We start from the raw sequence: 22,239 nt of genomic DNA on the forward strand, positions 1-22,239 counted from the left end.
CCTGGGAAAAATGTCCCAATGTCTGGAATTTGCTTTTGCAGAGGAACAAAATTTGCCACCCCAAAATGTCTCTTTGGCATATGGATTATTTGGAGCTGAAAATAATCAAGACCCCAAAAGACTCAGGGAGAAACTTGGACCTTCCCTAAAACTACCCAAAGAGTGTGGTTAGAGGACCTGTTCCAGGAAGGGAGCCAGCACCACAGATGACTACAGGATGAACTAGGTGTGTAGACAGGGAGGAACCTAGCAAAGTCTGTTGCTAAAACTCCTCTCTGTGTCCCACTGTCTCTATGTGGCCCAGCAAACATCTGGTTACCAAACATTTGCTTTTCCATCTCCATGTGAATTGCCTTCCCCCTCTTTGAGCTCCCAAACCACTACCCTCAACATCTTTTGTCTTTGGCTGAAGATGGTATTTAAGGTGAGGGTGTCAGCCTTTTTGGTGAATTACTCAGTTCTTGGTCCCTCCCATGTGTACATGTTATCAAACTTTTGGTTGATTTTTGTCCTGTTAATTTGTCTCACATATATTTAATTCACAGAGCAGCTAGAAGAACCTAGAAGGGTAGAGAAAAATTTCTTCCTCCTGACAGTTTAAAATACTACACACACGTAGAGAGTGAAAAGATTATCAAAATGCTTATAACTATTGATGCTGGATAATGGGTATGTAGGAGTTCATTGTAGTATTCTTTTTACCTCTGTATATGTTTGAGACGTTCCGTAATAAAAAGTTTTCTTTTTTTAGTTAACATATAATTGCAAAATCCAATCCCCTTCACTTGTCACTGGACTAGGACAATGTAATTGATTTTTGTTATTAATAACAGAGTTTAATTTAAATAAAACGCTTTGTTACAGTAATACATTTAAATTGAAAAGCAGTAGACATAAGTTTAAAGGAAAGTAACTTTAGAAAATGTTTACAATATAATGTTTACTGTTAAAAAGCAAGATACAATATTGTAAATACGTATGATACCAACTCTGTAAAATATGAAAATATAAATACATGCACAGGACAAAAAAAATACTAGAAGGAAATACAACAAAATGAAAACAAAGTTTATCTGTCAGTGATGAGTTTATGGATGATTTTTCCTTTTTTGATACATTTTTCTCCACTAACAAGTTTTCTAAAATGAGTACAAATTAAATGGATAATCAGAAAAAGAAAGCAAATATACATATTTGCTTTCTTTATACATACATATATATATATATATGGCATTATAATTCTGATAAGGCAGAATAGATAGTCTGAATGCTGTTCAGAAGAAAATAAACACTTAGCTAAAACTCTTTATACTAAACATTGGTTCTAAAGAAACTTTTGGGTGGGGTTTGGTCTCATATGCCTCAAACATCATCACTGATATGAAAGACACATACATTCTTATGCCTATAACTGGAGAAATTTTTTTTTTTTTTTGGTATGTAATCTTTTTCAGAACTTACCTGACAAGAACCAATATCTTGAGATTTGTCTCCAGGGACTTAAAACTCCCTGGGACATCCCTGTGGACATAATAAGTTCATAATTTTACCAGAGAAATCTTTCCCAAATGAATGCAAAGCCAGGCACCTACCCTGGACCCAAGATTTCACCTCTTGATTCTCAGCGCTAACCTTAAAAGCAAATTTCAGAAATTATTTTCTGTGACATAATCTAAAAGAGAACTACTTGCAGTAATATTAATCCCACAAAGCATAACTCCAACAATTCCGGTAGTACAGTAAGAATTCACTTTCTGGTAACTAAATTTTTTTCCCTAAGTCAGTGACACCCTCTCTTGATAAATTCTGAAATATAAAAACCCCAAAACTACATTGGAAGTATCACTGAAGATTAAGATCATAATCAGTACTTAAAAGATTCTCAAAAGTTTACCCAAGAGAAAAATTTTACTTACTTTCACTTCCACAGTCTTCCCTCCATGTTCAATGTGTCTCTCCACGTATTCAGAGGACAGCAAATCACTGCAACAGAGAGAAATGCTGATGAAAGAGGACCTTGAAAATGTAAATCATTTGAAAATCACCATTAAGTTTACAACATTCCAGCTTGAATGATTTTTTGTTTTGTTTTGTTTTGTTTTTTCTTTTATAAATTTATTTATTTTATTTATTTACTTTTGGCTGCATTGGGTCTTCATTGCTGGGCGCGGGCTTTCTCTAGTTGCGGCGAGTGGGGGCTACTCTGTTGCAGTGGGCGGGCTTTTCTCACTGCGGTGGCTTCTCTTGTTGTAGAGCACGGGCTCTAGACGCATGGGCTCAGTAGTTGTGGCTCGCGGGCTCTAGAATGCAGGCTCAGTAGCTGTGGCAAAGGGCTTAGCTGCTCCACAGCATGTGGGATCTTCCCGGACCAGGGCTTGAACCCGTGTTCCCTGCATTGGCAGGCAGATTCTTAACCACTGCGCCACCAGGGAAGCCCAGCTTGAATGATTCTTTAATCCAGATTTTAAAACAAAAATAAAACTTTATAGGTCTCTCTCTTTTTCTCTCTCTCTCTCTCTCTTTCTCTCTCTCTCTCTCACACACACACACAGCCTAGTACTTGTAAAAGGATATGAGGCTAAACTGACTAAATCACCTGTCACCCCGTTGCTTAGCAGAGTTAGTTCCACCGATCTAGTTCAGCAATTCTAGGAAACTACCATTATTTTTAAGACATCTTATTCTTCCCTTTTTTACTTTAGTTTTTTTGTGTGTGAAGATTTTAATTTAAGTTTTTATTATACCTTACATCCTTCTTTGCTGTTTCTCTCCCCTAACCTTTGAATAGTGGGGTACTCCTAGGAGGCTTAGTCCCCCTATATTCCTTGGTGCTCTTTTCCTATCTCATGTCTTTAAGTATTAAGATGTTGTCAATTTCTAAATATATATTTCCAATTCAGACCTTTTCTCAAACTGTAGATGTAACTGCCTACTGGACATCACTGCTTAAATATCTAATAGGCATCTCAAACTTAACATGCCAAGGCTGAACTCTCTGACCCTCACCCATTCCCCACCACCTGCTCAGCCCACAGCCTTCCACAACAGCTAACATCAACACCATCATTTCAACTGCTTTGCCCAAAACTTTGAAATTATTGACTCTTCTCACACCCCACATCCTTGCTTTAGCTTTTTATCAAACACTTTTGATCTACTACCATACTTTACCATTTCTCATATGTTACGTGTGATATTTTATCTAACAAAATATTAGTTTCCCCCACAAAAAAATTAAACAGAGGCAAAGAAAGTTAGAAGAAATGAAAAAGAATATACTTTCAGCATTTTAAAATACCTTTTTTGAAATCTCTCCTAAACAACCACCACCTTCTTGTATAATTTTTAAATGTTTACATCATCTTAAATATACTTCTCTTTAATTCTATATAAGAGGAAAAAATTTCCCCTTTAACAGAGGCACCTCAAGGCACAACTCCAATAAACAGTCTTAAAGTCTTTAAATTTCTAAAGCGGTAAAATGTAGATAAAATTCACATTAATAAATAAAAATATAAACTTCTAAATCTACCCCTCTATTAATAAACATTCACCCAACTAAAAAACTGTGTTTCACAGTGCTCTGAAGGTCACCATCCAAAATTGTCCCAATCATAAAAAAAGGTGAATTTCTAAGCACAAGAGCTACCATGATAAGCACTATGCTACTATGCTTGGAATGTAAACAGAAAGATCAAACACACATTACATTAATGCAGGCATGAGAGTCAGTTTCTTATAGTATCTGATGCTTACATTTCTATCTAGGTAACCTATAATTATAGTCTAAGTCCTTGTTTCATTTGTCTTTGGAATACACTTTCCTATTGACTTTACGGGGGAAACAGCTAGAATGCTCTAAGCTGCAAGTTGTAGAAAACACAACTAAAAGTGGCTTAAACAATCACGACACTGATATCATTTCTTGTTAGAAATTCCAGGGCAGGTGTGATGTGAATTTGCTTCTGCAACTCTTCAATTCTGGTAGGTGAATACATTTAAAGTTTATAAAATATAGGCAAAACACTTTTTAAGATGTTTTAAGTATAGATAAGTAGCTACTAAGCAAAATTTTGTTAGATGTGGGCAGAATGCATAAGATGTGTAAAGCATAAGTAAGAAGATCATGTGTGTACTTCACATTGATAGAAAGGGATGGATGACCAAAATATACGTAACATTTTTAAGGCACCTGGGTAATAAGTGTTCATGATATAACAAATATATAAAAGACACTATAGGGCTTCCCTGGTGGTGCAGTGGTTGGGAATCCGCCTGCCAGTGCAGGGGACACGGGTTCGAGCCCTGGCCTGGGCAGATCCCACATGCCGCAGAGCAACTAGGCCTGTGCACCACAACTACTGAAGCCTGCGCACCGTGCTCTGCAATAAGAGAAGCCACTGCAATGAGAAGGCTGCGCCCCACAACGGAGACCCAACGCAGCCAAAAATAAAAATAAAATTTGAAAAAAAAAAAAGACACTATATATGCAAGATACGCTTATACATAAACAGTTAATATTTATGAGGTCTTATTTCAACCACCTATTGGTAACACCCAGGATTTCTCAACTTCCACAATACTGACATTTCAGGCCAGACAATTCTTTGTCTTGGGGAGTACCTTATGCATTGTCACATGATTAGCAACATCCATGACCTCCACCCACTAGATGCCACGTCACACACACACACACACACACACACACACATACACACACACACACCAGCCATGACAATCACAAACATCTCCAGACATTGCCAAATGTACACTGGGGGGTAAAACTGCCCTGGTTAGGAACTGCTACTGACACCCATTCCTGCCCCATGTTTTCTCTGAACCAACAGAATTCCTGGTTGTTCATCAAGCTAACTGGCAGGCTGCAGCTCCTGACCAAGCGTATTTGTCCCTGTGTCTCTCAGATACAGCACGTGGGTGTCCTTAGCTCAGGCCACCTTGCAACTGTGGAGCTTGCCCAAACCTCCTCTCTGGTCCTTGTAACTACATATCAGCAGGGAAGGCAGATGCAGCAGAGAGAGAAGCAGATCCTAAGAATACAGTGTCTCCCAGTACACATTAGCTGGAGTGGTCCTGCCACCCCACTTGCACCCTATCCTAAGCGTGCTAACCTACCCTTTTCTTTCCTCTTGCTTCTCACTGTGTGCTTTAATTTGATTTAGCAAATCATGTGATTTGAGGATTTTAATTTGGTCTGTGAGGGCTTGCTGTTTGCTCCCTTACTTCTGGGATAGCTTGCTAGCTAGTATACTTGTAGGCAACCATTGCAGCAGAGTAATTTTCCACTGGACATCACAGCGGTTCCAGGGCTGGCTCATGTGGTAGCTCAGCACCATTGATGAGACCGGGAGTATGTCCATCATTCTGCTCTGCCATCAGAATGGTGGGTGACGTGTACTTGTAACTGGCTCCTCTCATGACGCTAACATGGCTGCTGCAGATCTAAGCATCTCATGCAGATAAAGATATCCCAAGGTAAAAAAAGCCTTGTATTTCTTTACAAGAGTCAGCAAACTCTTCACAAAAAGCCTCTAGCATTCATCTTCTCAAGTATGTTTTGCCAGGATTACATTACTTGGCCCTGCCAAAGCCAGTCTTTTGACAAGGACATTTGTCTCTGAACAATCAAGATTCTCCTCCTCCTCTCTCTCCTCCTCCCATGAACATCATGGCTACTCAGAGAGAGGTGAACAACACTACAGGGTGGAGAGAATAGCTGTTGTATAGCCAACAGACAGCTGTCTTTTTTTTTTTAATATAATTTTTATCATGAGTATGTTGGATACTTCACAAATTTCCCAAGGTTTCGAACAAAATAGTGAAGCTTCATGGTCAAGATCTGCTGAAGCAAAACCTGTCATTGCTCCACCATCCACATCCCACTCTTTATCCAAGACCACACCCCCAACAGGAGAGGTACCAGAAAGATGTCTGCAAAAACTGCCCCCTAACCTTGCTATCAGTCTCCAACAACCTCTCCAGCAGTGAGAGACAAAAATTACCCTACAGAGTCAGAGTTTATTAGCAGAGCCAGCCAGATGCCCTCTCTTGGGAATCTGAACAAGTAAATTCAGAAAAAAAGAATCATTCAGTGGATGAAGGAAAGAGAAACAGAAAGTCAAAAATAAGCAGTCACTTGAGAGAAACTGGGCTGTGCCAGTGGTGAATCCTGTTACCCAAAAAGTGGTTCCTCTCTTGGTGGATCTCAAGCCAAAAGACACAACCAAGCCAAAGAGTGGGAGAAGGAAGAATTTATTACTTGCAGCAAGTAAGGAGAACACCAGGGATCTTTCCCAAAGCAGTGTCTCCTCAAAGAGCAAAACTGGGGAAGTTTTAAGCTAAGGTTACATGCATATTCATGAAAGGGCTTGAGGTGAAGAAAATTCAGCATAGAATTGGGGCAATGGTCAACAGAGTCCACACTTTAGTTGACTGAAGTCATGAGGGTCAGAAAAGGTCAACATCATCATTCCTTAGGTTCCATTCGATCTGGTGGTTGAGTGCTCCAGGGGGATTTAAATTCTTCAAAACAGCTCAAGAAAGTGCTTGAGGCTAATCTTTACCACTGAAACAGAACTAGGAGTCTTTACAACTGATTTATTATCTTTGCTATTGTTACTTCTCTTGCCTGAAAACAGTTTACTCTTTGTTTCCTTAAGATCATTATTACTGAGATCTATTCAAGGGTAAGCACTATGGCCAGGCTTAGATCATAAATGGCTTCTATGTCAAAAACCTATATCTAGTCTTTTCCTCCAGCCCAGCCCTGATGTTGGATACCTTTCTCCTTCACTGCCCTGTGAGTAAACCCCCATTATTGGAGCCAGCAGGAGTGAGATCAAAAAGGGGGAGGAATTGTATAGTAGTAGGAGTAATAATAATAACAATAATCTTTTTTAAAAAAAAAAAAAAAAACAGCTTTTGAGTCTTCCAGGTATTCAAATTTCAAGGGAATATTTTTCTTTGAGTTATAAAATCTAGGAATTAAGAGAGTATGAGTCACCACATGAATGTAATTACAGCAAAGAAAAGCCTCTGCTCAGGAATTATGCAGCTATTTCAATCAAGCCTCTATACCTACAAGTATTGTTGGAAAGGGCTGTCTGTAATTTAAACCAAAAACAGCCCATGCAATTTTTGGTTTTGTTTGTTTGCAGTATTGTGGAAGTCTGCTAAGTATTGTTATTTTAATTATTGGGCTGAAAAACCTTCTATTTAAAATGTCATTGTTTGCAGTTGTAGAGAATGGACTTGAGGACATGGGGAGGGGGAAGGGTAAACTGGGACTAAGTGAGAGGGTGGCATTGACATATATACACTACCAAATGTAAAATAGATAGCTAGTGGGAAGGAGCTGCATAGCACAGGGAGATCAGCTGGGTGCTTTGTGACCACCTAGAGGGGTAGGATAGGGAGGGTGGAAGGGAGACACAAGAGGGAGGGAATATGGGGATATATGTACATGTATAGATAATTCACTTTGTTATACAGCAGAAACTAGCACAACATTGTAAAGCAATTATACTCCAATAAAGATGTGTAAAAAAAAGTCATTTTTTCCTCTACTGAAGCATAAAATCCTTACTACCACCAACTTAGAACCTCAGTAAAAAATTTTTGAAGCCTCCTAAAGTAGAGGTAATCAAAATTACCTTAAGTTCTATTTCTTTTTTTAAGATCATTGTTTATCATTAAGTAGGAATCTACTTAATTTTAAGTGTGGGAAAATGAAGGATCTTCTTAACACATGGGAAATTTTATCTGACCGGGTAGAATTTGCTTCCTGTTAACAGCTAACTCAAAACTAATGTGTGAATGCTTCTTTGTGAATTTTGAAAGATGGAAGTGAAAATCATTTTCAGTCAAATTCTAAACCCGCTCATTTTCTAAAGGAAATAAGGAGATGTTTTAAAAATTAGAAATGTATTCTGAGACCCCTTTTTAAAAATTTATTTGCATGCCATAATATGCCTGAAATAAGCAAAACAAATACAATGTAAACATTTTCAGTCATAATAATGATTGTCCTTTGTCTATCGTGCAACTGAATCAGGGGCAGCTGGTATAGTACAAAGGTTTTGGAATTTAAAAACAAAAGCAAATATTCTGATTTCCTATCCAAACGCTGCCATTTACTAACTATGTGACCTTGGCCAAGTTATTTAATCTTTATGAACACAATTTGCCCATATCTAAAATGAAGATAATAAAAATTTCTTTATAAAGTTGGTACGGTATTAAATCAGAACATATGTGAAAGGCCTCCCAAATCCTGATTTCAATTATCCCACTCCTTATTTATCATCTCCTACCCATCTTTCTCTAGAACTCGCACTTTAACTGTTTGTGTTACGGAACCCAGCTTCGGAACCCAGCTTCGGCTGGAAAGCCAGTACCTGAGAGATGCGTGTTGGTTGGAAAGAAAAGGCTGATTTAATCAGGAGGCCAGCAACCTGGGGAGAAGGCAGACTTGTGACCAAAAACCAACTCCGAAGATTCTGCTTGACCATGAAAGTTTTTAAAGAGAGAATCATTTGGGGAGGGGGTCAGAGTCTTCGTTATCTTCCACTGTGTGCAAACTTTCTTCTGATTGGTTGGTAGTGAGGTAACAGGGCGGTGCTCCAGGAATCTTGTGCTCAGCCTGAAGTTACCATCCTCCACCTGCGTGGGGCCTTAGTTCCTACAAAAGAACTCAAAGGGGTCTTCCCTGGTGGCGCAGTGGTTGAGAGTCCGCCTGCCGATGCAAGGGACACGGGTTCGTGCCCCGGTCCGGGAAGATCCCACATGCCGCGGAGCCTGTGCTCCGCAACGGGAGAGGCCACAACTGTGAGAGGCCCGCGTACAGCAAAAAAAAAAAAAAAAAAGAACTCAAAGGTATTGGTTATGTATATTCCTTGAGGAGGAACCAGAACCCTCCCGCATTGCTGCACCATTGTTTCTTGACTGCCCCTCCTTTGTTTCTTCATTCCCTCTGTTACCTGATAAGCAACTGTTTGCCATTTGGAACTTGAGGAAGGTCAAGGGGGCTGAATGAAGCCCATTACCTACAAACAAGAAATGGGGAAACAGAAAGGATTTATACCTAGGAGGGCCCCACGGGGTCCAGCTCCATTTCATTTGGAGACTTTTAAACCATTGACCCTACCTACTACTTTTTCAGTGTCCTTCACCTCCCTCTTATCCCCCTAATCTAGCTTACAGTCCATGATTCATCATGAAAATCACTCCCTTCCTCATCTCTCTCTCCACTATGCTCATCGGCCAAACCTCAACCATGGTAAAACTTAACTCTTCTATGAATCAAAGTCTGACCCCCTAGAAGCGGAACATCCTGAATGGTCGTACATTGAACCACGTAATTTATGACCACAATATCAAGTGGTTCCCCTTAACACAGTACTGCCCATAAATCCACTAGTCCATTTTACTAGACAATTTACTCTGAGAAGACCCTTCCAAACTTTTCTCTCCTAAAATCTCCAAGGCATTTCTTCATCATCACTCCCTGCTGATGACCTCATTTCTGTATCCACTGAGAAAGTGGAAACAGAAAAGGGCTCCTTCATCTTTCCAATCCACCAACACCCCTGTTTTCTGAACCAGTCTCTGAAACAGAGCAAGACACTATGGGGCCTTCCCAGGACAGAACTTCCTCCACGTCCTCCGCCTGCCTTTTGTCTGTAGAAAAACTTTAGCCAAATAATAAATTTAATGAGAGAAACGAGAAAATGCAGAAGCAAAGGAAAACTGTCAAATAATACCAAATAATAATCATTAAGAAAAGTCAAGGACCTTTAGTTCATCCTCAAGGGCTATAAATAATATTCTGAGCCACATCTTTGGAGCTGTTTTGTAGATACTGAAACCCCCACCAGGTGGAAGAAGTTAACTACATGATGACCAGACTGTAGCCATGACATGAGCTGCCACAAGTCTGAGAACTGGACTCAAGAAAACCAACGCTCCAACTGAAGATGAACTGTACCTAAAACAATCAAGATGATGCTGATCAGACCACCACATGGCTAATTTCAAGATAAAAATCAGAGCTGACTGTGCTGTTCTGCATGTAGCCCTTTCCCTCTGCATATACACCCCTGAAACTCCCCTTTAAAAGCTCTTGCCCACTGATCAACAGTGGAGAGTTGGGTTTTGGAAATGATTCTGCCTTCTCCCCCAGTTGCCAGCCTCCGCAGTAAAACAAACTTTTCTTTCTAGCAACACTTGCCTCTCCAGTATTGGCTTTCGAGGTGCGAGCAGCCAGACATCTCAAACTCAACATGGTTAATGCACAACTCTCTCAGCCAAATCGCAATAGTCAATTCCCTACTCAAAATGTATCCTACTAGTAACTTCACAGTGAAGAAAACTGGGGGACACCACCTTAACTGAGTGATCATAGTTAACATTGCCAATAATGGAAGAAACCAAAATCATGGGCTCCCAAAGTGATGCACTGAGAAGGATAAATCATTTACAGTATTCCCACTAAAAATGCATAAGAAAGAAACAAATTAATAGAGAAACCTGATTCAGCAATAGATTTTCAAAGAAATAGCCTCAGAGCAAAGATCTAATCCAAAGTGCTGCCATTCAAATGTGACCTCAAGGTCAAGATCAAATCAAGGGTATGGTTGTAAGACACTTTGATAAGACCTCAGAAGGACTTTTAATGCTGTTTTGCCTAGACTATATCATCTATATTAAAAAAGTTTCTAAGATTCTTAGGAGCCTGCCTATTATTGATAGATCCTCAGCTACACCAAAAGGTTTCTAAGAACCTTAAGGTATGACTCATAGATATTCTCACCTAAACAAAAGACTTCTCACAATCTTAAGGGCATCTTAACTCACAGTCCAAAGTAGAGAAAGGCCTATCTCAAGACGATTGTGGATGTGGTTTTGTCTGATGGGGTAAATCCCTAAGATTCACATGAAACCCACCAATGGAAACACCACCAGCTTGGATTAAAATGGACAAGTCAATTCAAACCTTTTACAGTCAGGAAGCAGACCTAGAAATATACTTAGATTAAGGCCTGGGTCATTTCTCATGGAAAAGAAATGATGACTCAAAGGTTGGAGCCAAGAACCATAGGCAACCACTATCAGGAAGCAGAACAGAGCTTTACTCAATATACATTCCCTTTCCCAAAACGGGGGAACTGGTGACATACACCCGGCTGAATACCAGAATTTCAGAGGACCAGTTATAGCTAGGTACCTCCTATTTCTCCCTTTTTTTTTTTTTTTTTTTTTTTTTGCGGTACACGGGCCTCTCACTGTTGTGGCCTCCCCCATTGTGGAGCACAGGCTCCGGACACGCAGGCTCAGCGGCCATGGCTCACAGGCCCAGCCGCTACGCGGCATGTGGGACCCTCCCGGACCGGGGCACGAACCCGCGTCCCCTACATCGGCAGGCGGACTCTCAACCACTGCGCCACCAGGGAAGCCCTCCCATTTTAAAATAGGAATATCTACTGCAATCACCCTGTCCTCATCTCCCCACTGTATACTGAGCGTATATGGAATAGATAACTTGTCATTTTAGTTCAAAGGTCTGTACCTGTGTTACCTCATCTAAAAGCCTTAATCAGATTGAGATGATAAGAATTTGAACCTTGAGTTTAAGCCTGATAGTATAATGCAATGAGATTTTTCAGGAAATCTCTGGAGGAATTAGTTCATTTTACATATATGAGAAATGTAAATAATTTGTGGTCAAAGGATAGACTATGGTTGAACAAAAATGTCTAAAAATGCTTTGTGACTCCTCTCATGGTAAAGTGGAGACCATTTCTCCTTTCCTTGCATCTGAGCTGGTCCTATAACAAACACAATGAGACAGAAATGATATTGCATAACATCTGAGATCTGCAACTTCCACTTCCATGCATGTGGAACTCTCCATCTTTGAATATTTGAATCCATCCACCATGCTGTGAGGAAGTCTAAGCAACCACGTAACAAGACCCTTGTAGAGGAGAACTAAAGTCCCTAGCTGACAGACCCAGTTGAATTTCCAGCCAGTGCTGGCACTAATTTCCAACCATGTGATTGAAGCCATTTTGGAACTTCCAGATATAATAATGCCCCAGCTAACACCACATGAAGCAAAACTGCCCAGTCAACCCACAGAAGTGTACGACATAATACACTGTAAGGCAATAGGTTGATCATGCCTTTTTATTAGAACATTCAATGATTGTGTTACTGCACAACATCATGTTTTCCTTAGAGCAGTCTACAGGGAATTCCCTGGCAGTCCAGTGGTTAGGACTTGATGCTTTCACTGTCAGGGCCAAGGTTCAATCCCTGTTCGGGGAACTAAGATCCCACAAGCTGCATGGCAAGGCCATTAAAAAAAAAAAAAAGAGCAGCCTCCAAATGAGTACAATGTAATTTGTTTTGGATAATATTAACATACAGATAATTTAGGATTTTTCGACTTTATGATGGTATGAAAGCTATATGTATGCAGTAGAAACCATACTTCAAATTTTGAATTTTGATCATTTCCTGGCCTAGCAGTGTGCTGTATGACACTCTCTCATGATGCAGTGAGCAGCGGCTCCCAGTCAGCCACGCAATCACGATGGTAACCAACCAATACACTTACAACTATTCAATACCCATGCAACCTTTCTGTTTTTCACTTTCAATACAGTATTCAATAAATTACATGAGATGTTCAACACTTTATTATAAAACAGGTTTTGTGCTACATGATTTTGCCCAACAGTAGACAAATGTAAGTGTTCTGAGCACATTTAAGGTAGGCTAGACTAAGCTATGATGTTCAGTAGGTTAGGTGTATTAAATTCATTTTAAACTTACAATTTTCAATGTACAATGGGTTTATCAGGACATAACCTGATCATAAGTCGAGGACGATCTGCAAAAGAATCATAAAAGCTTCAAATATGACTATAATCTACCCAGTGAAGTAGTAAAAATCCCCATAGGTCATGCATGGGTCACATGGAAAATTAAGAAATTTCATTAGATATTTAAGTCATGAAAAGCTTTTCAGAAGAACAGAACTGGGAAAATGAAAAATGTAAGGACCCAAATTTCATTATTTTATTTAAGAGGAATAAAAAATTACAAGCTTAGAAAGTTTTTTAAAAGAAAGCATTTTTCCCATTCTCTCCATTCTATGCATCGTTCCCCCCATTTCATCTTCTATTTTCTTATTCTGTCTAGCCAAGCATTAACCTTCCAGGTCCTTTTGGCAAACTAGTCTTTGCTGAGAATCCTCACTACAGAAAATGGATAAATGTCATGAACTTTCATACCACTGAGAGTTAATCATCCAGTTTTTAGCTTTGTTTTGTGCAAAAACTGTTATCTATATCCTCAGTATGTAATAACTAGTACTTAAAATTCCTATTTTGTTTGAACTAAATTAAAGGGAAACTACAAATGTGAATTAAAAGCTTTTCCAAAATTTGCCTTTCAGATGAAAGTTTCATTTTATTGTTTTCCAATTTATAAACATGAAAATTCCTTTCCTGTTTATACACACGCAAGAGATTTTCTGTACACCCTTGTGGCTACAGGGGAAGTTATTTTAGTTATATTCTACTGAGGAAGTCATAATCTGATGAAAATTTTCAGGGAGCTTTCAGTGTGTATGCCAGGACTAGGGCACTTAAAGTAAATGTGGTTATGAAAATTGAAATAGGCACTATCATTAACATTAGCTCTTATTTATAAAATCCTTATTCCTTATGCCTGGGCATCCCCACACCTACCAAATCAGAATCTCCTGAGTTTATTCTGATATATAAAAAATGTTACCAGGGGCTTCCCTGGTGGCGCAGTGGTTGCGAGTCCGCCTGCCGAGGCAGGGGACACGGGTTCGTGCCCTGGTCTGGGAAGATCCCACATGCCGCGGAGCGGCTGGGCCCGTGAGCCATGGCCACTGGGCCTGCGCGTCCGGAGCCTGTGCTCTGCAACGGGAGAGGCCACAACAGTGAGAGGCCCGCGTACCGCAAAAAAAAAAAAAAAAAAAAAAAAAAAAAAAAAAAAAAAATGTTACCAGGACATGAAAGTATAATCACATTAAGTCTACAAACATTCTAGTAAAATTCTATTAATATAATGGTGTGTTGGCATATTCTGATCATTGTGACTCATTACCACATTGAAAGCCAAAGACATCAGGGAACACATTACAGCAAAGCAATTAAAAGAAGTCCCTGATAAATCTCATGGCATGCAATCGACAGAGGGAGACATGTTCCTCTCCATTACAACCAAATCAAGAACTAATTTTTTAAGAAGACAATTGCCAGACTTACTTCAAAACTTACTTAAATTTTGTGTGAGTACCCTAGAAATGGGAGATTTTGGTATTTTTATAAAGTTGCTATTTTTAGGTGTGGTTCAAATAAATTATTTATATTAATTAAAGATTAAATTTTTATAATATTAATTAGTTGAAAATCAGCAAGGCAGAACTAGCCTCAAATTCTCTCTATTGCCATCTGACTGATAAACATCTTTACCTTCTTTATCTCCTTCCTCTCCACATCCACATTCTAGGAGTGAGACCATATCCCTTGTCCAGACTCCATCGTCAGAGACCAAGAGCCCAGGGCTCAAAGTAAAGACTGCTCCCCACCCCCATCTTCATCACCTTATGAGTTGGAGTCAAGTGAGAGTCCCAAATTCTGTTAGTTCCTGGCAAGAGAACATCTACCTACCATCAAAACTCAGTCTCATCACGGCAATATGCTTTAAAATCATCAAGATTAACTTAATCAGGCCCTTTATCCTCATTCATGTCTGCCACCTCAAGAAGCTCAGGCTCCCAAATCATCCATCATCTCCAGCTCTCTAATCCACATATGGTTCTGTCCCCCTTTCCAACCATCTCCAGATACCCTTTGATGATGCTTTCTGGAACTCACACATGCCATTAGCAAAATCCCCTATCTCCAGTCTCTTCTTTGAATATTTCCTTCACCATCTTACCCTGAGAACCAGCTCTCCAGTGGAGGAAATGCTTCTCCTGCAAACCCTGCACATTGGTGGGGGGATGGGGGAAATCCTTCTTGCTTCTCATTGCCATGTCATGCCATTCTCCCTCATTCCACTAAAAACAACCCCACTTTATATCTTGTTTCATCAGACTATACCACCTATCATTGATCTCTGTAGTAACTTATTGCCTCCTGGTCACTTCCCCGCATTTCCCTGAAGATTTTAACTTCTAGTTTACAATCACACTCTCCAGCACTACCCCTGATACAATTATTGGTGATTTTGATATCTACTTAGGTGACTGTTCCAATTCTGGCTTCTTAGCTGCTTGAACTCATCTCCTCCAATGATCTTCTCCATTCTACATCACCCCTACATCACCTACCCAACATATTCTCAAATTCAAGCATCTCACTCTCTGACCAACTCCATCCATCCTAGCTTTCTCTTTCAAAACCCCATTTCAGACCCCAATAAGACCCATAACCCACGAACTTACTACTATTTCACTTTCTTCACCTCCCTCATGTCTCACTCTCTTCCTTGCTCAGATTAAATTCAATCTTAATATTCAGTGCTTTGCAAATCTCCCTACCCATCTCCTAACATCTGATTCTCCCTTCCCTAAACCAAGCCTAGTTGAAACAAACTCTTTACTGGCTTCATGCCCGTTCAGTGCAGTTAAATGAAGCTGAAGAATAGCATATCATCAGGGGGACTGCTCACTTTACACTGAAAACCACTAACCTCAAGGGGTCCCTTAAAGCTGCCTGGCAATTATACTCCATTTTTCTAGGACATTTACTCCCCCAACTGTGTCTCAATACCATTTCACACCTTCTCCCTCTTTTCTCAGACCTCTAACATCTACGCCCCATCTCTTCTGAGATGATTATGCTCCCTACATCACTGAGAAAAAAGCAATCAAAAGGTAAGTTCCATAGACTCCCATCACCACTTCTCTACACCTACCAGCATCTGCACTCATATGCTCAGCCTTTCCTCCCATCCTAGGAATTAGCTGTCTATGCAATTATTCAAAGCCAATCCCCCCACTGGTCACCACAATCCATCCCTTCTTGCCTACCCAAGAACATGGCACCTCCCTCCCTCTCCTGAAACATCAAATTCTCCCTTTCTACTAGCTCTTTCCTATTACTGTATAAACTCTGTTATTTCTCCCATTTCCAAAAACAAACAAAACAATTATCAACACAATTTTCCTGTCCAAGGACTGCTATATATCCTTCTGTCCATTAAGCAAAACAACTCAAGAGAATTACCCATAGTCATTATCTTTCCTTTTTCTCCTCCCTTATCTCTTGAACCCATCTAATCAGATTTTCATCACACCACTTCACCAAAACCACTCTTATCGAAGTCACTAATTACCTTTCCATGTTGTTATATCTAATGTCACTTCTCAGTCTTCGTATTACTTGACCTACAAGCAGCATTTGACTCAGCTGATCGCCCCCTTCTCTTGGAAATATTTCCTTAGACTTCCTACCAGGCACCACACTCTCCTGGTTTTTCTCCTACTTCTCCTGCTGCTGTTTTTCCATACCCTTTGCTAGTTTCTTCCCATTCCCCCAACCTCTAGACATTGTAGTGCCTGGAAGTTCAGTCTTTGATCCTGCTCTCGCTCCTTTGGTGATTTCATCTAATGTCTCCCCTTGAATAACAACTATATTCTGATGACCCTTAGATTTATGTCTCCAGTTTAGAATTCTCCTTTGAATTCCTGAATCATATGTCCAACTCCATACTCAACATCTCCTCCCGTTTATCAAATAAGCATATCACACTTAATATGTCCAAACCTGAGCCCCTGATCTGGCTTGACAAACAGGATTTTCCTACCGTCTTCCCATCTTCAAAAATGGCTACTTTGTCTTTCCAGTCACCCTGGCCAAAAACCAAGGAGTGGTCACTGTCTCCTCAATTTATCTTACAAAATATATCCAGAATATGACCACTTCCATTGCTACCACTCTGCTCTGAATCACCATGATATCTTGCCTGGATTATTACAATGCCTTTTTTTGTCAACCCGTCAATGTTTTCCTACTAATCTGTGCAAGGAATAGCATAGTCCCATCCTTAGTGAGAACACAGATTAATAGGCATTATTACCCACTGTTAATGATGGTCAATTATTGCCATCTTTTGAGAAAGCAATCTTTCAAAATTTAGTAAACGTCTTAAAATTCTGATATTCTTCGTACCCAGGAATCTAATGAAGGAAAACAACTACATAGAAGTTGTTTTATGCCATTTTATAAATAATTTTTATTAGAAAACCTAGTGTTGAAAGGCTACTAGGGAACCACTAGCACAAACACTGTGAGCATAGTTTTGCAGACTTTTCATGGAGGACAGTCTGACACTACATATTAAATGTGTATCCTTTTTTTTAAAAACATATTTATTAGAGTATAATTGCTTTACAATGGTGTGTTAGTTTCTGCTTTATAATGTGTATCCTTTTTAACTGCAATTCTGTTTCTAACAATGTAACCTAGGAAAATAATTTATAATGTGTACAGATGTTTAGTTATAAAGATTGTCAATACAACATTATCATGGAGAAACACTGGAAATAACAGAAAAGCAATTAAGTAAATAGGGTACAACAATTTAGAATTGAATATTCTGCTAACACTAACATGTCATTGAAGATATTAAAAGATTTTTCATAATGTCTACTTAAGAAAAGTTCCAAATTTTGCAAAAGAAAGAAAAATATATATGTATGAAGGAAAAAGAGAATAAAGCATACATTAAGATGCTAGCAGTGTTTATCTCCAGGGAATTAGTTAACTGCTACATTTATTTTACTTGTTTTACTTCTACATGTTATCTAAAACATCTACAATAAACACGTTTTACATTTAAGAAACTAAAGAAATGTTACATATATAATTTCATGGAAATAGACAAAACTAAATTTGAAATGTATTTCACAAAGCCATCATCCCAAAGTTATTCACAAAACAACCTCAGTATACAAAAAGAGATGATTGGTTTAGCAAATTATTTTTCCATCCATTTAGTGGAAAATGAATTCAACAAAATGTTTTAATAAGAGTTTGTATTAACAGGGGAATGCTTCTTAAATTAAAAAAGAAAAGCTGTACATGAAATTATATAGAAAGAATAGAAAATTATATAAATAAAACAATGCATAGAAAAAACAATTGGAAGGAAATGCAACCAAATGTTTAAAAAATTCACCTTTAAGTGATGGCCCTATAGGATATTAAAATTTTTTTGTTTTGTTTTCAGTTTGTTAAGCAGTTTCTTCTGGGTATTTATCACCACATTTCTCAAAAAGAAGTATACTTAAACGTATATGTCTGGATTTTTTTTTAATTTTAAAACTAATAGCAATAATAAAATAATGGTTATAATTTTGAGCCTTTATTACTACTATTACTACTATTACTACTAATACTACTACTACTGACCTAACAGCTTCACAGGCATTAACTCATTTAATCTTCACAACAATCTTGTTAAGTAGATATCATTAGTATTTCCATACAGATGAGGAAACGGAAGCACAGACAGATAAGTAACTTACTCAAGGATACTCAAGTGTGATAAGTGGTAGAGACAGGATTCAAATTCAGATGGTCTGACTCCAGAGTTCATCCTCTTGCCCAATGAAACCCAACCACAACCTGTACTTTCCCTTCTCTTCTTATTTATTTAATTTTCTACGTATGTCACTAAATCTGCCCAAACTTTCCCACAGAGCTGCAAAGCCTTCAATATGCTCAAACACGTCAGGAACTACATCAATTTCATTTTTTTTTCTTAGCTACATCCCTCCTGTGGCCCTCCATCCTCCTGCTTATATCTGGACTAATGGACTCTAAGCTTGTTGCATAGCTGTAATCCTGATATCTCTCATTCACCATGATCCTTGGAATCCTCTTTAATTCTCTCATTGTAAACCTGTTTCCATATCTCACATCTTCATCTTTCTTGATCTTCTCCCCCTTATTTTGGTGGGACTCAGTCTCCAGTACCTCCCAAATAAATGCATGATGTTCATTTATTTCAGACCTTGTATGTACATTTTTTGAGAACTCACCTTTGATTGCTGGTTTGGACTTATAAGTACAGAGATCCCTCAGAATTGACACAGCATTGCTCCACTGTCTCCCAGCATCTAGTATTACTAATGAGAAATCAGATGTTATTTTGATTCTGTTCCTTCCAATGTGACCTAGTTCTTGTTCAAAGAAGCTTTCTTGACCTTCTCTTTTATCTCCACTATCCTAAAACTTCAAAATTATATGTCTTTATGTGGGTCTTCATTCATTCACTATTCTGGACACTTGAGACCTTTCAATCTGGAAATTCATGTCCTTCAGTTATAAAGAATAATCTTTGATAATTTCCTTTCTCTATTTTTTCTCTACTCTCTTTATGGGATTCTTACTAGTCAGATGTTTAATCTCCTGGATTGATCCTCTCACAGTTTTTATCTTTTCTCTCCTATGTTCTATTTCTTCACCCTTAGTCCTGTTTTCTGAGAGACTTTTCTCCCCCTAAGTTTATCATTCAACCCTTCTATTGATTTTTATTGTTTCTAATATTTTTTCTAATTGTTTTCTTTGTATTTTTAAATAGCACTTTCTTGTTTCATAGAGGCAGTACTTATACCTCTGAATATATTATTATTGAGTTAGTTTTTAAAGATTTTCTTCTGTTCCCTTCATTTTCTTTGTTTCAACTGAATTCTTTTCATCTGTTTGTTTTGATCGCCTCCTTTTTTGTTAGCTATTCTCCTTAAATATCTGGTAATCCATATTATAAGCTCCATGCATTTCAAACCTGCTTTTCTCTAACTACTGGAATTCCAACACTCAGCTTTAACAAGATAGGCTCTTCCAACTATTGGTGAAAGAAAGTTTGTCAAGATGAAAAGAAAACAGTCCTTCTTCCAGAGCAGTAGGAAAGCAAATACTAATCTAAGTCATAGAATAGTCTTAGAAAACATGATTTCCAACAATAGATTCTTATTCAGAATCCAGACGTGATAAAGTGTTGCTATGTCTTATAAAAGTAAGTATAACCTTTAAAAAGTCTGTAATTAGGGCTTCCCTGGTGGCGCAGTGGTTGAGAGTCCACCTGCCGATGCAGGGGATACAGGTTCGTGCCCCGGTCCGGGAAGATCTCACATGCCGCGGAGCGGCTAGGCCCGTGAGCCATGGCCGCTGAGCCTGCGTGTCCGGAGCCTGTGCTCCACAACGGGAGAGGCCACAACAGTGAGAGCCCCGTGTACAGCAAAAAAAAAAAAAGTCTGTAATTCTTTTTTTTTTTTTTGAACATGAGACAGACTTTTATTTTAGAATCCAGGCCAGGAGCCCTGCTTCTGAGGCAAGAACATCAGGCAGGAATTCCTTACTAGCCACACAAACTTCTTGGGGCAGGAGAGAGTTGTATTTCTTGTAAGCAGTGGGGAAAGCACTGCCATCTCAACTCATGCTTGTGCTGTGAGTTCAGAATTTGCCAATATCCAATATCTAGAATATTCTGTGAGAAACAAAAAGTCAGTAATTCTATTTAGTTGCTTTACTTAATAATGTTATCCTATTAAAATATTTAAACAGACATATCTGTTTTCTGTAAAGCACAAATAATTGTTAAGCCAAAAGAATATCTCTGGCACTTCCATCTTCTTCCATATGTTTATAGATGTAAAACAAAATAAAAGTATGACTGTTGGACTTCCTATTATAAAACAAAGTTGTAGAGTTAATATCTTTTTAAGTTGATAAACCTACCTTCTTCAGCCCCACACCACACCCCAGTTTTCTGAGATATCTGGAGCCTCCATCTCCAGAGTCTTTCCCAGGTTCTGCTTCCCATTGCAATTAGGAGTCAGCTTTTTCCACTTGGTTAAGTCAGTTACCACTTGTCCATTTTTGTTACATCTTCCAAAATTTTATTGACTTCTCTTGTCTGCTTTGTTCTTGTAAGCTTATTACACCCTCACTGTCATTATAATGGAGGAAAGATATATGTAAGGGTTGAATCTACCAGATATATTTGCAGGGCATTTGAAATGTTTATTTTTCTATCATGATCATATAATTTTTATGATGGAAAATTAGGTCATATGGGTATGAAATAGACACCAAAGATAGAAAATTATATCTCTCCATGTCTCAAAACTCTAGCAATAAGTCCTTAAAAGGTGCCCTTTCTGCTCTCACACATTTCATTCTATTCCATTAGCTGTCATTTCCTTACCTATCTTTCAATTCCAAGGGCCATTTCCAGCTAATGTGCAAATGGTAATCACACCAAGTCAAACTACTTTATTTTGGTTCCACCAAAATGCCTTTGTTTCTTCACAATACCAGAATGCTACAATTAATAATGAGTGTGAGTGGTTTTTAAAAATTGTAGCAGAACTAAATAACCAGCTGAATGCTGTCACTTTCAAAACTGTCTTCTTGAGATCCTCTTCACTTATGCCAGTAACACTGCAATGGTTGAAAACTTTGTTAAACTTTCCCTTTTGGAATTGCCTTCAGAGATGATTTATGTGACACATAAGAAAACCAGTCTCATTATTTCCTAACCATATCTTCAAAATAATAAATAGGCCAATCACCCATCCTACTGAAGAGATGATTGTGAGTGGCTGTTGGCTACTTTGGAGATTCAAATTTACCTGTACTTACTGATGTTATGCCACCATTAAAAAGATTCCCAAAATGTGCTATAGACTTTTATAGCAATCCTCCTCAAAAGATCTAACATTGCTTTGAGCAACAGAGCTGTTATTGTAATAAGTGCAATGCCTTCCTGTGGTGACAACTTTGAATGGGACAACTCACCTGGCTGTACAAGTTTTGAAAAGCTTGTTTAAAAAGAGCTTCATCATCTCATAGTCGCTCCTCAAACTGGCTTAAATGAGCAATAAATGGAAAGAAAACTAATCAGGATCTTGATACTATGACCTGACCCAGAGTTAGTGTCTATATTCTAAGAGCTAATAATCAAAACTCAAAACTGCGAACATAGAAGTTAAGGATGGGGACTTCCCTGGTGGTGCAGTGGTTAAGAATCTGCTTGCCAATGCAGGGGACACGGGTTTGAGCCCTGGTCCAGGAAGATCCCACATGCCGCAGAGCAACTAAGCCCATGCACCACAACTACTGAACCTGCACTCTAGAGCCCGCATGCCACAACTACGGAAGCCCA

General features: G+C 38.8%; 1 protein-coding gene across 1 annotated transcript in view; it reads right to left on the minus strand.

Annotated features, from left to right (window-relative positions):
- Positions 1-22,239, minus strand: part of ADAM22 (ADAM metallopeptidase domain 22) — a gene marked incomplete at its 5' end in the record, with an annotated part of 228,826 nt that overhangs the window by 103,567 nt on the left and 103,020 nt on the right. The window contains 1 exon segment of the mRNA XM_079711160.1: positions 1,917-1,983. Coding sequence (XP_079567286.1) covers positions 1,917-1,983 — 67 coding nt within the window.

The sequence above is a fragment of the Hyperoodon ampullatus genome (assembly GCF_949752795.1).
Source record: "Hyperoodon ampullatus genome assembly, chromosome: 9".
Lineage (NCBI taxonomy): Eukaryota > Metazoa > Chordata > Mammalia > Artiodactyla > Ziphiidae > Hyperoodon > Hyperoodon ampullatus.